Raw genomic sequence first — 13,709 nt, 5'->3', positions numbered from 1 at the left:
TGTCCATTTCCGTCCGTATAAATTTCTAGATCTGAGGAACTATAAAAAGTCAGGGCGTTGAGACTTATGCTCCATATTCTAGAGCAGTTTGTCCAAAACTGCCATGCCAACACTTTTCAAAAATGTTCCCATTTTTTTCAGAAAATTATTTGTCTTGGCACTTTCTATAGATATGGAAAAAGAATGTCGAAAATTCTCCATCAAACTACCACTATCTGAGTAACAGGTATCTTACCTTACCTTGAGGAATAATAGTATTTGTTTAATATATGCAATATATTAAAAACTGGGCTAATAATCCCAACCCAGATAGTTAATTCTCTTAATTCGGTGTTAATTTTTATAAATTCGCATACTTTCCAAATTGCTGTGGTTGAGGAAACGCAAAACTCTTGTTAAAACAGTGTGAACACCTTTTCTGTTTTTCGTTGATTGGAACCTTCTAGATTTCGCCCACTCTGCGGACTGTCAAATTGTGCTTGCAAGTCATAAAAAAGATTTAATACGTTAAAGCATTGCCTTTTTTAACTCGTTAAGAAACAAATAATTAATTTTTTATATATTATTTTAAATTTTTGGACACTTCAAATACCGATCTATTCACTTGGTTATATAACTATGGCTAGTGTGAAATGTCTATAATATATTTAATACAAAAATCGATTTTCGAAATATGTACAAAATACTTACATATAGTTTGACATGACATCCCTACTTTAGTTTTTCACAACAGTGCATTAAGGTTGTCTATGTGATTAGAAAAGTGAAAAATTAAATTAGAAAAAACAGAAAAATCAAGATGAAGCGAAATCGTCATCCATTTGCTGCAAACAACAAGCCATTTGTCTTTGGAGGCATTTACGTAAGAATCTCTAAATATTTTGCAAGTGTGTGCAGGACTGTGAGTTTAGAGTTCCCTGTGACGTCACGAAGAGATGTATTCCGAGTGAAAATACATCACGGAAACAAAAACAATTGTTGGACTTATCCATATTTGATTTGTGAAATAACAGAGTTTTGGATTTTATTTCTATAATTTGCAGCGCACAAAATGAGTTTGTATGTTCACCACAATTGTGAATTCATTTGCAATAGCCACTAAAAGCGGGTTAATCGAAAGTGCAGACCGTTGTCCGAATTCCACCAGCATCCACAATGTACCTTCTAGCCCACGCCCACCTTTCCCTCTTCCATAGCATTTGTATCCCACCCATTTGGTCATTGCACTCATTCCACTCCCTTCGTGCTTTCGATCAACCAGAGATGGCTAGCACTGCGATGGTTTCACGCTGAACTTGCGGTTATCGCTAACTTTTATGGCTACTGAAAATGCATTCACCCAAAATTGTAACTAAAATTATTAGTTTTGCGTCAGATAGCAATGCCCATTCACTCCACCGAAAGTGCCCGAAACGAGCCGGCGACCATGAACTTAGCCGATGACCGAAGGATCCCCATAACTATACTATGCCTATTCCAAAACGAATTCGTGTTCGATTTGTTTACTACTAAAATAGAAAGAAAAAATTTTACTTATTTTAGAATTGTATGTTATACTATAGAGTACGAGTCAGTAAATTACTATATTTTTGCATATCGGAGAACCTCGAACCTCGCTGCAACAGAATACATCAGCGAAAAATTAACTCACCATGAGACTGCATTTATTTGTTAATCGGACTTTGCCGTTTTTAACCCCTTGAATTGAATGAGGGAATAGTTACCCTACTAGTAGAGTACACCTGATTTCCATAGATTAGCATAGACTACCAGGTCCCGGAGTCCTTGGCTGGATGCGATGACCGGAGATCCACAGTCGCTGGGCAGGTGACTCCGCTGGTGCAGAGCTTCGTTTCAGGGCACTTTGGTCGCAGGAATGGCCATGGCTAGTTCCTGAACTATGGTTTTAAGTAGACCAGCCGACCACCCTGACGCTTCCGGGTAACTTGACGACTTGATGGTTTCCGTTGGCCAGCGAGTCGCTTTTCTGTCGACCCACTTGACCAGCTCGCTGCAAGTGATTTTGTCTAGGGTAGCCAGGCAGAACCCGTTGCCATCGCTAACTTATCGGCTAATGAAACTCTTTTGAAAACGCAGAATCCCAATGCCACCATCAAGCCTTTGATCCAAATGCCGTTGCAGGCCGCCAATGTCCAGGAGCAGCAGTCTCCTCCGGTGGCTTCATATCCGACACCGGCCACTCCGGTGGCTGTTCAGCAGCCATCGACTCCTGTCCCCGTTCAAGTGCCGAACTCGTCCGTCCAGCAGCAAAATCCGGATGCGGACGCCATCGCCTCGAAGCTGCCCTTGCCAGTTATCATCAAGGAGGAGCCGATCTCTGTCGACGATGAACCGTCCGTCGACATTATAGAGGACAATACCAGTGCCAGCGGCATCGGGGGCAAGATCCCATTTAAAAAGATCTTCCAAAAGCGGAAGAAGTCGTCTGGTAAGCGTGGAATTCTTTGGTGAACAGTTTTCCCAGACTTTTATCGCACACACACACGAATCACTAGAGTTCTTATGAAAGGACAGACTGGAAATTACTTAACATTTTTACAATAACATATATGTCTTTTAACTCGATCGTAGAACGCACTCGGGACAAGAAGCTGCGACGGAATCGCCAGCTGCGCAAGTCCATGCTCCCCAAAAACGCTCTGATGGCCCTCAACGAGGTTAAGGGCGTGACCATCAGCGATTTCACCATCGACATCAATACCGACGGGGGATTCACGGCCGTTGTCACTGTGAACTCGACTCAGTACGTGGGCAAGGGTACCTCAAAGATGGCAGCCAAGAACGCGGCCTGCGAGAAGGCTTGGCGCGATTTTATAATTGCGAAGATGACGCCTAAGCCTCCCCGTATTCACCAGGTGGAGATAGGTGCGGAGCCAATAGACACTAACGAGGATGAGGCCGATGCACCGGATGATGATCTGCCCATGTTGAATCTGGCTTCGTTTGCCATCTACAAGCTGTTCACGGAGTGGGAGCGCGAGGGCTATGTCGTACCCGAGATGCACCCTTCGGCCAATGCTGCCCAGCAGGCCGGAGGGGATGCCGGAACTCCAGTTCCCGCCGCGCCGAAGGAACCAAAGAAGCCGCCAGTGCGTACGGAGCTACCCTCTGGCTGGGAGACCATGCACCCGGCGACCATTCTTTGCATTGTAGGCCAGCCCACCTCACTATATTCACTGTCAGTAATCAATTCCCCTGCAGATGCGCCCGGACTCAGCTACTCGGACTACGGGTCATCTGGCGACAATACCACCGGCATGCAGCATCTGGGAATCACGGTGGACAACCAGGAATTCCACGCCCACGGCAGATCCAAGAAGATCGCCCGTCTCAACGTGGCCGTGAAAGTGTGCAACTCTCTGTTCGGCACAAACTTCGCCTACGGCGACACCGCTTAAGATACCAACTCCAACCGCAGACTCCAACTGCCGACAGCAACACACCTCGCCAACACGCCTCTCTTAATTATAATGTATACAAATGTACCGTGGAGAGATTATGCTATCTTACGTGTAAGGGAAATAGGGTCGACAAGATTCGCCAACGTGTTCGTGTGGGCGCTAAGTCTGTCAGCATATCGGCTGCTGTGGAAGTTTATTTGGTCTCCCAGTGGGACAACTTTTAATTCCTTTTCGATGACTCGGTTGCTCACATACCAGGGTAGCCCAGATGCATGTCGTGCCGCTCGCGATTGTATTACTCCAAGCCCATTGAGCTGAGTCCCGGAGGCACACTCCATACTTGGATTGCGTAGGTCAGTGTTGGACCTAATATGGCTTTTATTAAGGGAGCCTTAACTGCCATATGCCATATGAATGTAATGGATTTGTCCCATTTACCAGTCCATCGCTCGATTGCATGCAGCCATTCCTGAACTGCATTGGGCTGAATTGAAAGGATGAGTGCGACGCAAGCATGGCGGTGTCATCAGTGTAGGTGGCCAGGAGCAGCTGAGCAGGGGAGGCTTCATCGGTGTCGTTGACGGGAGTTGGCATGTCAGCAGTGTACAGGGTATACGGGAAGGGTCCAAGCACACTTCCCTGTGGAATGTGTTTCAGGCTTGACCGACAGTTTCGTACAGCAACATCGAAGGGCCGATCAGCGGAGGATCTTTCATTTATATAGCAGACCTTCATGCCACACCTTATCAAACGCTTGTTTCACGTCCAAAAATACGCCGACTGTTCAAAGCTAGTTCTTGTGGGATATGTACCTACCTCCGGCAGTTCCATCAAGCGGGTAAGCAAAATTCTCTCAAAAACTTTGGAGAAAGTTGCTAGCAGGATTATCGGGCGATATGAGTCGATCTGTGTTGGTGACTTTCCAGCTTTGGGGATCATTACAATGCGCTCACGTTTTCATTGCCTGGGAAAATTACCTAATCTTAGCATAGCATTAAATATTTTCACAAGAGCAAGCACTCCTTTGCGTGATAGAAATTTCGCAGTTATGTTGTCTATGCCATAGTAACCAGGGTTTTTTTTTGGCTGCAAAATCTTTAGTTGCATCATTACTTCATGCGGCAAGGTATAGGGCGTGTCTGAGCGTCGGAGTATGAATATTGCTGGTAATTGCTAGGATCTCCTGTCGCGGTGTATTGTCTTCTGAGGCGTCTTTTGTGGCTAAGCAAGTCCCTAGCCTCCAAGCTTAAAATGGCAGGCCTCCTTATGGCCGTGAGACCAACTTGGTGTAGCCTGCCTTGCAGCTTCAATGATCGCCGATGTGAAGTAGTCGACGTACGCTTCCAGCCTACTGCAAAGTGTCAATGGAAATGTTGAGTTCTACAGTAGCCTCGATGTGTTCTTTAACGATCCGAATTCTCGCTTGTGGAGACAGCATTTTTTTAACACTTCGAAATGATTCGGCGTCTTCAATCAATGGCAGATGATGGTCAGATAACAGTTCTGTCAGCACTTTCACCCTGATTAGTTGCTGTCTAAAGCCATTGGAGATCCCAAAATCTATGGCACTTGGAGAGGCAGTTGCACGGTGGGGGTAGCATGTGGCTTCTCCAATTGTGTGTGATGAACTGCCCAGCAATGGCAACTGTCCATCTAAGTGTCGGAGGGCAGTATATTAAGGCAACATTAAAGTTTCCTCTGCTTGCAGTCAGCTGAATAGTTACTTCCTGGATATGATTTTGAGATAAAGTGGCGATGAGAGATATTTGATCTAGCAAAGATTTCCCTAAATATAGGTTTATAAGAACTATATTTTTAAAAAGTTTTCTTGTTTTGTACTTAAAATATTTTAGGTATGAAGGGCAATTAATCTTCTACGTCCTGTTTCGTTTTTGGTGGTGTTGGTTCATTTACAATGTTGTTCAATTCCTTCTCTTAGAGGAGTATTATTTGGGTGGACCTCAGTTAAAAAATTTTACCATTTTATTTCAGATATCCCAATTTAAACATAGATCTGTAGTTTAGTGTAGTGATGTAGTGTATATATGTGTGTATTGAGTTCTCTGTAGTCCAGGATCACAAAACGAGTCGTGCTGTCCCATGGTCTTTTGTCCTCGCGAACCTTAAAGGCTAGTTGGGCTAAGCCTATATGCCTATGCAGCGCAGGTTGACTACTGCTTCAATTTTCGTAAAATAATAAAAACCGCGATCTGTCCATTTCCGTCCGTATAAATTTCTAGATCTGAGGAACTATAAAAAGTCAGGGCGTTGAGACTTATGCTCCAGATTCTAGAGCAGTTTGTCCAAAACTGCCATGCCAACACTTTTCAAAAATGTTCCCATTTTTTTCAGAAAATTATTTGTTTTGGAGCTTTCTATAGATATGGCAAAAGAATGTCGAAAATTCTCCATCGAACTACCACTATCTGAGTAACAGGTATCTTACCTTACCTTGAGGAATAATAGTATTTGTTTAATATATGCAATATATTAAAAACTGGGCTAATAATCCCAACCCAGATAGTTAATTCTCTTAATTCGGTGTTAATTTTTATAAATTCGCATACTTTCCAAATTGCTGTGGTTGAGGAAACGCAAAACTCTTGTTAAAACAGTGTGAACACCTTTTCTGTTTTTCGTTGATTGGAACCTTCTAGATTTCGCCCACTCTGCGGACTGTCAAATTGTGCTTGCAAGTCATAAAAAAGATTTAATACGTTAAAGCATTGCCTTTTTTAACTTGTTAAGAAACAAAGAATTAATTTTTTATATATTATTTTAAATTTTTGGACACTTCAAATACCTATCTATTCACTTGGTTATATAACTATGGCTAGTGTGAAATGTCTATAATATATTTAATACAAAAATCGATTTTCGAAATATGTACAAAATACTTACATATAGTTTGACATGACATCCCTACTTTAGTTTTTCACAACAGTGCATTAAGGTTGTCTATGTGATTAGAAAAGTGAAAAATTAAATTAGAAAAAACAGAAAAATCAAGATGAAGCGAAATCGTCATCCATTTGCTGCAAACAACAAGCCATTTGTCTTTGGAGGCATTTACGTAAGAATCTCTAAATATTTTGCAAGTGTGTGCAGGACTGTGAGTTTAGAGTTCCCTGTGACGTCACGAAGAGATGTATTCCGAGTGAAAATACATCACGGAAACAAAAACAATTGTTGGACTTATCCATATTTAATTTGTGAAATAACAGAGTTTTCGATTTTATTTCTATAATTTGCAGCGCACAAAATGAGTGTGTATGTTCACCACAATTGTGAATTCATTTGCAATAGCCACTAAAAGCGGGTTAATCGAAAGTGCAGACCGTTGTCCGAATTCCACCAGCATCCACAATGCACCCTCCAGCCCACGCCCACCTTTCCCTCTTCCATAGCATTTGTATCCCACCCATTTGGTCATTGCACTCATTCCACTCCCTTCGTGCTTTCGATCAACCAGAGATGGCTAGCACTGCGATGGTTTCACGCTGGACTTGCGGTTATCGCTAACTTTTATGGCTACTGAAAATGCATTCACCCAAAATTGTAACTAAAATTATTAGTTTTGCGTCAGATAGCAATGCCCATTCACTCCACCGAAAGTGCCCGAAACGAGCCGGCGACCATGAACTTAGCCGATGACCGAAGGATCCCCATAACTATACTATGCCTATTCCAAAACGAATTCGTGTTCGATTTGTTTACTACTAAAATAGAAAGAAAAAATTTTACTTATTTTAGAATTGTATGTTATACTATAGAGTACGAGTCAGTAAGTTACTATATTTTTGCATATCGGAGAACCTCGAACCTCGCTGCAACAGAATACATCAGCGAAAAATTAACTCACCATGAGACTGCATTTATTTGTTAATCGGACTTTGCCGTTTTTAACCCCTTGAATTGAATGAGGGAATAGTTACCCTACTAGTAGAGTACACCTGATTTCCATAGATTAGCATAGACTACCAGGTCCCGGAGTCCTTGGCTGGATGCGATGACCGGAGATCCACAGTCGCTGGGTAGGTGACTCCGCTGGTGCAGAGCTTCGTTTCAGGGCACTTTGGTCGCAGGAATGGCCATGGCTAGTTCCTGAACTATGGTTTTAAGTAGACCAGCCGACCACCCTGACGCTTCCGGGTAACTTGACGACTTGATGGTTTCTGTTGGCCAGCGAGTCGCTTTTCTGTCGACCCACTTGACCAGCTCGCTGCAAGTGATTTTGTCTAGGGTAGCCAGAACAACCCGTTGCCTTCGCTAACTAATCGGCTAATGAAACTCTTTTGCAAACGCAGAATCCCAATGCCACCATCAAGCCTTTGATCCAAATGCCGTTGCAGGCCGCCAATGTCCAGGAGCAGCAGTCTCCTCCGGTGGCTTCATATCCGACACCGGCCACTCCGGTGGCTGTTCAGCAGCCATCGACTCCTGTCCCCGTTCAAGTGCCGAACTCGTCCGTCCAGCAGCAAAATCCGGATGCGGACGCCATCGCCTCGAAGCTGCCCTTGCCAGTTATCATCAAGGAGGAGCCGATCTCTGTCGACGATGAACCGTCCGTCGACATTATAGAGGACAATACCAGTGCCAGTACCAGTGCCAGCTGCATCGGGGGCAAGATCCCATTTAAAAAGATCTTCCAAAAGCGCAAGAAGTCGTCTGGTAAGCGTGGAATTCTTTGGTGATCAGTTTTCCCAGACTTTTATCGCACACACACACGAATCACTAGAGTTCTTATAAAAGGACAGACTGGAAATTACTTAACATTTATACAATAACATATATGTCTTTTAACTCGATCGTAGAACGCACTCGGGACAAGAAGCTGCGACAGAACCGCCAGCTGCGCAAGTCCATGCTCCCCAAGAACGCTCTGATGGCCCTCAACGAGGTTAAGGGCGTGACCATCAGCGATTTCACCATCGACAGCAATACCGACGGGGGATTCACGGCCGTTGTCACTGTGAACTCCAATCAGTACGAGGGCAAGGGTACCTCAAAGATGACAGCCAAGAACGCGGCCTGCGAGAAGGCTTGGCGCGATTTTATAATTGCGAAGATGACGCCTAAGCCTCCCCGTATTCACCAGGTGGAGTTAGGTGCGGAGCCAATAGACACTAACGAGGATGAGGCCGATGCACCGGATGATGATCTGCCCATGTTGAATCTGGCTTCGTTTGCCATCTACAAGCTGTTCGCGGAGTGGGAGCGCGAGGGCTATGTCGTACCCGACATGCACCCTTCGGCCAATGCTGCCCAGCAGGCCGGAGGGGATGCCGGAACTCCAGTTCCCGCCGCGCCGAAGGAGCCAAAGAAGCCGCCAGTGCGTACGGAGCTACCCTCTGGCTGGGAGACCATGCACCCGGCGACCATTCTTTGCATTGTAGGCCAGCCCACCTCACTATATTCACTGTCAGTAATCAATTTCCCTGCAGATGCGACCAGGACTCAGCTACGTGGACTACGGGTCATCTGGCGACAAGACCAACGGCATGCAGCATCTGGGAATCACGGTGGACAACCAGGAATTCCACGCTCACGGCAGATCCAAGAAGATCGCCCGTCGCAACGTGGCCGTGAAAGTGTGCAACTCTCTGTTCGGCACAAACTTCGCCTACGGCGACACCGCTTAAGACACCAACTCCAACTGCCGACAGCAACACACCTCGCCAACACGCCTCTCTTAACGGCCAGCAATCAGAAGATTGCGTCCCTGACTTCAAATGCGCAACTCAAAGAATTCCTTCTCTGTGAAGGTGAAGAGGCATATTAAACAAGAATTTACCAATTTAGCTTGCATTTGGGACAGCTCTTACTTATGATTTTTAGGTGGGCCACATCCGTTTTCAACCACGAGTAATCTTGAACTGCAAGATTATCCGAATAATTTTAACGCAAGGTTCCTTGGTAATGCTGATTAATTTTTTCCGTGTATTTTGTTATACACTGTTGGCTTGTTGTTTTTTTTTTGAAAACGCTTCCACAGAAGAGCATTTCGGTGGCAGATTGGGTATCAAATAATAATTATGCTTACCAGTGAATTAAATTTTTTGTCGTTATCTAGATTAAACTAAATTAATGTTAGGTCTTGGGTGGTATAATTACTTGATTTTTTAAAACATGAAGACATAAATATAAGCATTGAATATAAATTGTAAAGTGCATTTTGATTTCTTGTGTTCATACTCATACAGAATCAACACGAAGAATGTTTTTTTTTTTTTTGAAATCTCTTATTATTCTGAACTTATGAACTTAATGTGTTGCTTAAAAGATAATATTATGGATACTGTTCCTTAACTATAATGTATACAAATGTAAAATAGGGGGAAAGATTCGCCAAATAGTTCGGGTGGGCGCTAAGTCTGTCGGCATATCGGCTGCTGTGGAAGTTAATTTGGTCTCCCAGTGGGACAACTTTTAAATCCTTTTCGATGACTCGGTTGCTCACATACTAGGGTAGCCCAGATGCATGTCATGCCGCTCGCGATTGTATTACTCCAAGCCCATTGAGCTGAGTCCCGGAGGCACACTCCACACTTGGATTGCGTAGGTCAGTGTTGGACCTAATATGGCTTTTATTAAGGGAGCCTTAACTGCCATATGGAGGTTGCTTGAGTGGAAAAGCCTGTCCAGCTTTTTCAGCTTCCATGAGGATTTGGCTCTAACTGCCGTGATATGGGCTTTTCAACTCAGCGTCCATCAAGGTCAACTCCGAAGTAGCAGTGGGATGAGACGTGGTCAATGGTATTTCCGTCAAAGAGAAGACCTAGGCATGTTTGAGGTCGCAGGGTAAATGTGACACAGGCCGACTTAGTGAATGTAATGGATTTGTCCCATTTACCAGTCCATCGCTCGATTGCATGCAGCCATTCCTGAACTGCATTGGGCTGAATTGAAAGGATGAGTGCGACGCAAGCATGGCGGTGTCATCAGTGTAGGTGGCCAGGAGCAGCTGAGCAGGGGAGGCTTCATCGGTGTCGTTGACGGGAGTTGGCATGTCAGCAGTGTACAGGGTATACGGGAAGGGTCCAAGCACACTTCCCTGTGAAACCCCTGCATGAATGTGTTCCAGGCTTGACCGACAGTTTCGTACAGCAACATCGAAGGGCCGATCAGCGATGAAGGAGCTGAGGATGGCATAATAGGCTGCTCGGAGGAGATCTTTGATTTTATATAGCAGACCTTCATGCCACACCTTATCAAACGCTTGTTTCACGTCCAAAAATTCGCCGACTGTTCAAAGCTAGTTCTTGTGGGATGTGTTACCTACCTCCGGCAGTTCCATCAAGCGGGTAAGCAAAATTCTCTCAAAAACTTTGGAGAAAGTTGGTAGCAGGATTATCGGGCGATATGAGTCGATCTGTGTTGGTGACTTTCCAGCTTTGGGGATCATTACAATGCGCGCACGTTTTCATTGCCTGGGAAAATTACCTAATCTTAGCATAGCATTAAATATTTTCACAAGAGCAAGCACTCCTTTGCGTGATAGAAATTTCGCAGTTCGGTTGTCTATGCCATAGTAACCAGGGTTTTTTTTTGGCTGGAAAGCCTTTAGTTGCATCATTACCTTATGCGGTAAGGTATAGGGCGTGTCTGAGCGTCGGAGTATGAATATTGCTGGTAAATGCTAGGATCTCCTGTCGCGGTGTATTGTCTTCTGAGGCGTCTTTTGTGGCTAAGCAAGTCCCTAGCCTCCAAGCTTAAAATGGCAGGCCTCCTTATGGCCGTGAGACCAACTTGGTGTAGCCTGCCTTGCAGCTTCAATGATCGCCGATGTGAAGTAGTCGACGTACGCTTCCAGCCTACTGCAAAGTGTCAATGGAAATGTTGAGTTCTACAGTAGCCTCGATGTGTTCTTTAACGATCCGAATTCTCGCTTGTGGAGACAGCATTTTTTTAACACTTCTAAATGATTGGGCGTCTTCAATCAATGGCAGATGATGGTCACATAACAGTTCTGTCAGCACTTTCACCCTGATTAGTTGCTGTCTAAAGCCTTTGGAGATCCCAAAATATATGGCACTTGGAGAGGCAGTTGCACGGTGGGGGTAGCATGTGGCTTCTCCAATTGTGTGTGATGAACTGCCCAGCAATGGCATCTGTCCATCTAAGTGTCGGAGGGCAGTATATTAAGGCAACATTAAAGTTTCCTCTGCTTGCAGTCAGCTGAATAGTTACTTCCTGGATATGATTTTGAGATAGAGTGGCGATGAGAGATATTTGATCTAGCAAGGATCGGCGCCCCCTCGTGTTGTCTGTCATCCGGATGGTTGGTAGAATGTAGGGTAAAGCCATTGACCCTGAAGTTTGTCCGGGAGGAGAGTGTGTTTCTGACGAAATTTTGTCAGTGTATCGCAGCACGGTTTGGGTCCGTGCTAGTTGGGTATTCTGGTTTCCGACCCACAAACCTCTTTCTTTTCGTTGTTGTTTCCCGTAGAATTTCAATTACTCAATTATATCAAAACATTTTCGAGTTTAAACTAATTAGTGAACACTGCATTTTAAATTGTTTTAAATGCGCACGCGCATTAAGCGTAATTGTAGTTCGAAAAATTTAAAGTTATTTTCATGTCTTTTTATTTAAAAAAATGCCTTTCTTCTTATTTAATTTTAAAATTCAAATTGTCACATGTGTATATGTGCACATGTGGAAACGCGTAAAAAACAATTATATTAAAAATGCTGTCTAAGTTTTCTCGTTAAGAATGTTGTTAAAATATGTGCTACACTACAATGTTGTTCAATTCCTTCTCTTAGAGGCGTTTTATTTGGGTGGATCTCAGTTAAAAAATTTTACCATTTTATTTCAGATATCCCAATTTAAACATTTTTTAATTTAATTTAATTTATTTGTGCTTTATCCCTTATATATATATGTACATTTCATTAAAGCTAATGGTATAATTAGGTATTTACAGTGTTTAGCTAAGGCTTTCATCTGAAATATTTATTAATTATGTCTAGTTGACCTGTTTTTAGTTTTTTGTATAACAATATTTATTATTTATTAAGGAAAACAAGGGAGAAGAAAAACCTTAATTGACTTACAACTAACTTAAAAAACTAAGACTTGAAACAAAAGATTGTTAATATTGTATTTTTTGTTGAACTTTTTGTACACCTACTTTTATATGTAGGTACTTAGTGTTTGTGTAATAAGGTAAGTTCATTATTAATTTTAACAGCTTGTTTTGGCATATTTGAAGTTTTTTGATATGAGTTTGAGCACATCTACCCCAAACAGGTGACCCATACATTAATATTGGATTAAAAATTGTTTTAAAAATTATGATCTTATTGGATATTGATAATTTAGATTTACGATTTATTAGAGGGTACAGTGTGCAAATAATTTTATTAACTTTCATAATTGTGTTGTTGATGTGGTATTTAAATGTTAGTTTTTTATCAAAAATTATACCCAAATATCGAATGTTGTCAACCCATTGTATTGGAGAGTCTAGTATTCGCAACTGTCTATCAGGAAGATAACGAGGTTTCCTTCTTTTTGTAAAAAATATAGCATTCGTTTTATTAGGGTTAATTTTAATTTTCCATTTTTTGTAATATATGTCTAATTCATTTAAGTAACTCTGCATGGATTGATTTATCTCGCTGTACGAGAAACCAGCACTGTAGACAGCGGCGTCGTCAGCAAACAGTGAAAGTACACAGTTTGTAGCTTGTGGAATATCGTGTGTAAAAATATTAAACAATGTAGGTCCTAAGACAGAACCCTGTGGCACACCTGCATTTAAAATTCGTCTAGCAGATTGACTACTGTCCAAATTAACGCTAAAGTATCGATGTGTCAAAAAATTTTGAACTATTTTAATGAGGTATATGGGAGTTCCAATCATCTTTAGTTTGTGCAACAGTCCGTCATGCCATACAGTATCAAATGCAGCCTCAATATCAAGTGTAACCAGCCCTACAGATTGTTTGGATTGGATACTTTCTTTAATATAATTTCTTAGTTTTAAGGTCGGCAGTATGGTATTTAGACCATTTCTAAAACCATACTGTACCGTTGGTAGTGTGTTGTGTATGTCCAAAAATTTCACCAATCTCAATTTAATTAATTTTTCCAGAATCTTGGACAAACCGCTTAATAGGCTTATTGGTCGGTAGCTTTCAGGGTTATCAGGAGGTTTTCCTGGTTTGAGAATTGGAACTATTTTTGCTATCCTCCAATCCCGTGGGAAATAGCCTGCCTGAAGACAGTGATTGGCAATGTTAACAATATGATTAATGGCGCTTGTAGGAAGGTTTTTC

At 42.7% G+C, this 13,709-nt stretch overlaps 2 protein-coding genes across 6 annotated transcripts; both read left to right on the top strand.

Annotated features, from left to right (window-relative positions):
• The first annotated feature begins 689 nt into the window (after positions 1 to 689).
• Positions 690 to 3,511, top strand: LOC6621196 (double-stranded RNA-specific editase 1). Of its 3 annotated transcripts, none has more exons than XM_032726438.1 (3): positions 690 to 862; positions 2,143 to 2,449; positions 2,593 to 3,511. In XM_032726438.1, exons 1-3 carry the CDS (start codon positions 800 to 802, stop codon positions 3,417 to 3,419), a joined length of 1,197 nt encoding a protein of 398 aa, XP_032582329.1. In that variant the 5' UTR covers positions 690 to 799; the 3' UTR covers positions 3,420 to 3,511. The 3 variants fall into 3 exon arrangements, with proteins under 3 accessions (XP_032582329.1, XP_032582328.1, XP_032582327.1); XM_032726437.1 differs by having other exon boundaries at positions 2,098 to 2,449; XM_032726436.1 differs by lacking the exon at positions 690 to 862 and adding an exon at positions 1,066 to 2,032 and having other exon boundaries at positions 2,098 to 2,449.
• Positions 3,512 to 6,322: 2,811 nt separating this feature from the next.
• On the top strand, positions 6,323 to 9,160 carry LOC6620714 (double-stranded RNA-specific editase 1). 3 transcript variants are annotated; one of them, XM_032726454.1, is made up of 4 exons: positions 6,323 to 6,495; positions 7,775 to 8,093; positions 8,237 to 8,814; positions 8,867 to 9,160. In XM_032726454.1, the coding sequence occupies exons 1-4, from the start codon at positions 6,433 to 6,435 to the stop codon at positions 9,062 to 9,064; spliced, it is 1,158 nt and encodes a 385-aa protein (XP_032582345.1). In that variant the 5' UTR covers positions 6,323 to 6,432; the 3' UTR covers positions 9,065 to 9,160. The 3 variants fall into 3 exon arrangements, with proteins under 3 accessions (XP_032582345.1, XP_032582344.1, XP_032582343.1); XM_032726453.1 differs by having other exon boundaries at positions 7,730 to 8,093; XM_032726452.1 differs by lacking the exon at positions 6,323 to 6,495 and adding an exon at positions 6,699 to 7,665 and having other exon boundaries at positions 7,730 to 8,093.
• Positions 9,161 to 13,709: the final 4,549 nt, after the last annotated feature.

The sequence above is a fragment of the Drosophila sechellia genome, chromosome X, assembly GCF_004382195.2.
Source record: "Drosophila sechellia strain sech25 chromosome X, ASM438219v1, whole genome shotgun sequence".
NCBI classification, from domain to species: domain Eukaryota; kingdom Metazoa; phylum Arthropoda; class Insecta; order Diptera; family Drosophilidae; genus Drosophila; species Drosophila sechellia.
The sequence above is the reverse complement of the archived record's forward strand: the minus strand, read 5'-3'. Positions and strand labels throughout refer to the sequence as shown.

Excerpts from the sequence above, each read along its gene's own strand:
- LOC6620714 (XM_032726452.1), top strand. The coding sequence starts at position 7,591 with ATGGTTTCTGTTGGCCAGCGAGTCGCTTTTCTGTCGACCCACTTGACC. Across the intron at positions 7,666-7,729 it reads TGCAAGTGATTTTGTCTAGG|AATCCCAATGCCACCATCAA; the intron begins GTAGCCAGAACA and ends TTGCAAACGCAG. Across the intron at positions 8,815-8,866 it reads CGGCGACCATTCTTTGCATT|ATGCGACCAGGACTCAGCTA; the intron begins GTAGGCCAGCCC and ends ATTTCCCTGCAG.
- LOC6621196 (XM_032726436.1), top strand. The coding sequence starts at position 1,958 with ATGGTTTCCGTTGGCCAGCGAGTCGCTTTTCTGTCGACCCACTTGACC. Across the intron at positions 2,033-2,097 it reads TGCAAGTGATTTTGTCTAGG|AATCCCAATGCCACCATCAA; the intron begins GTAGCCAGGCAG and ends TTGAAAACGCAG. Across the intron at positions 2,450-2,592 it reads AAAGCGGAAGAAGTCGTCTG|AACGCACTCGGGACAAGAAG; the intron begins GTAAGCGTGGAA and ends ACTCGATCGTAG.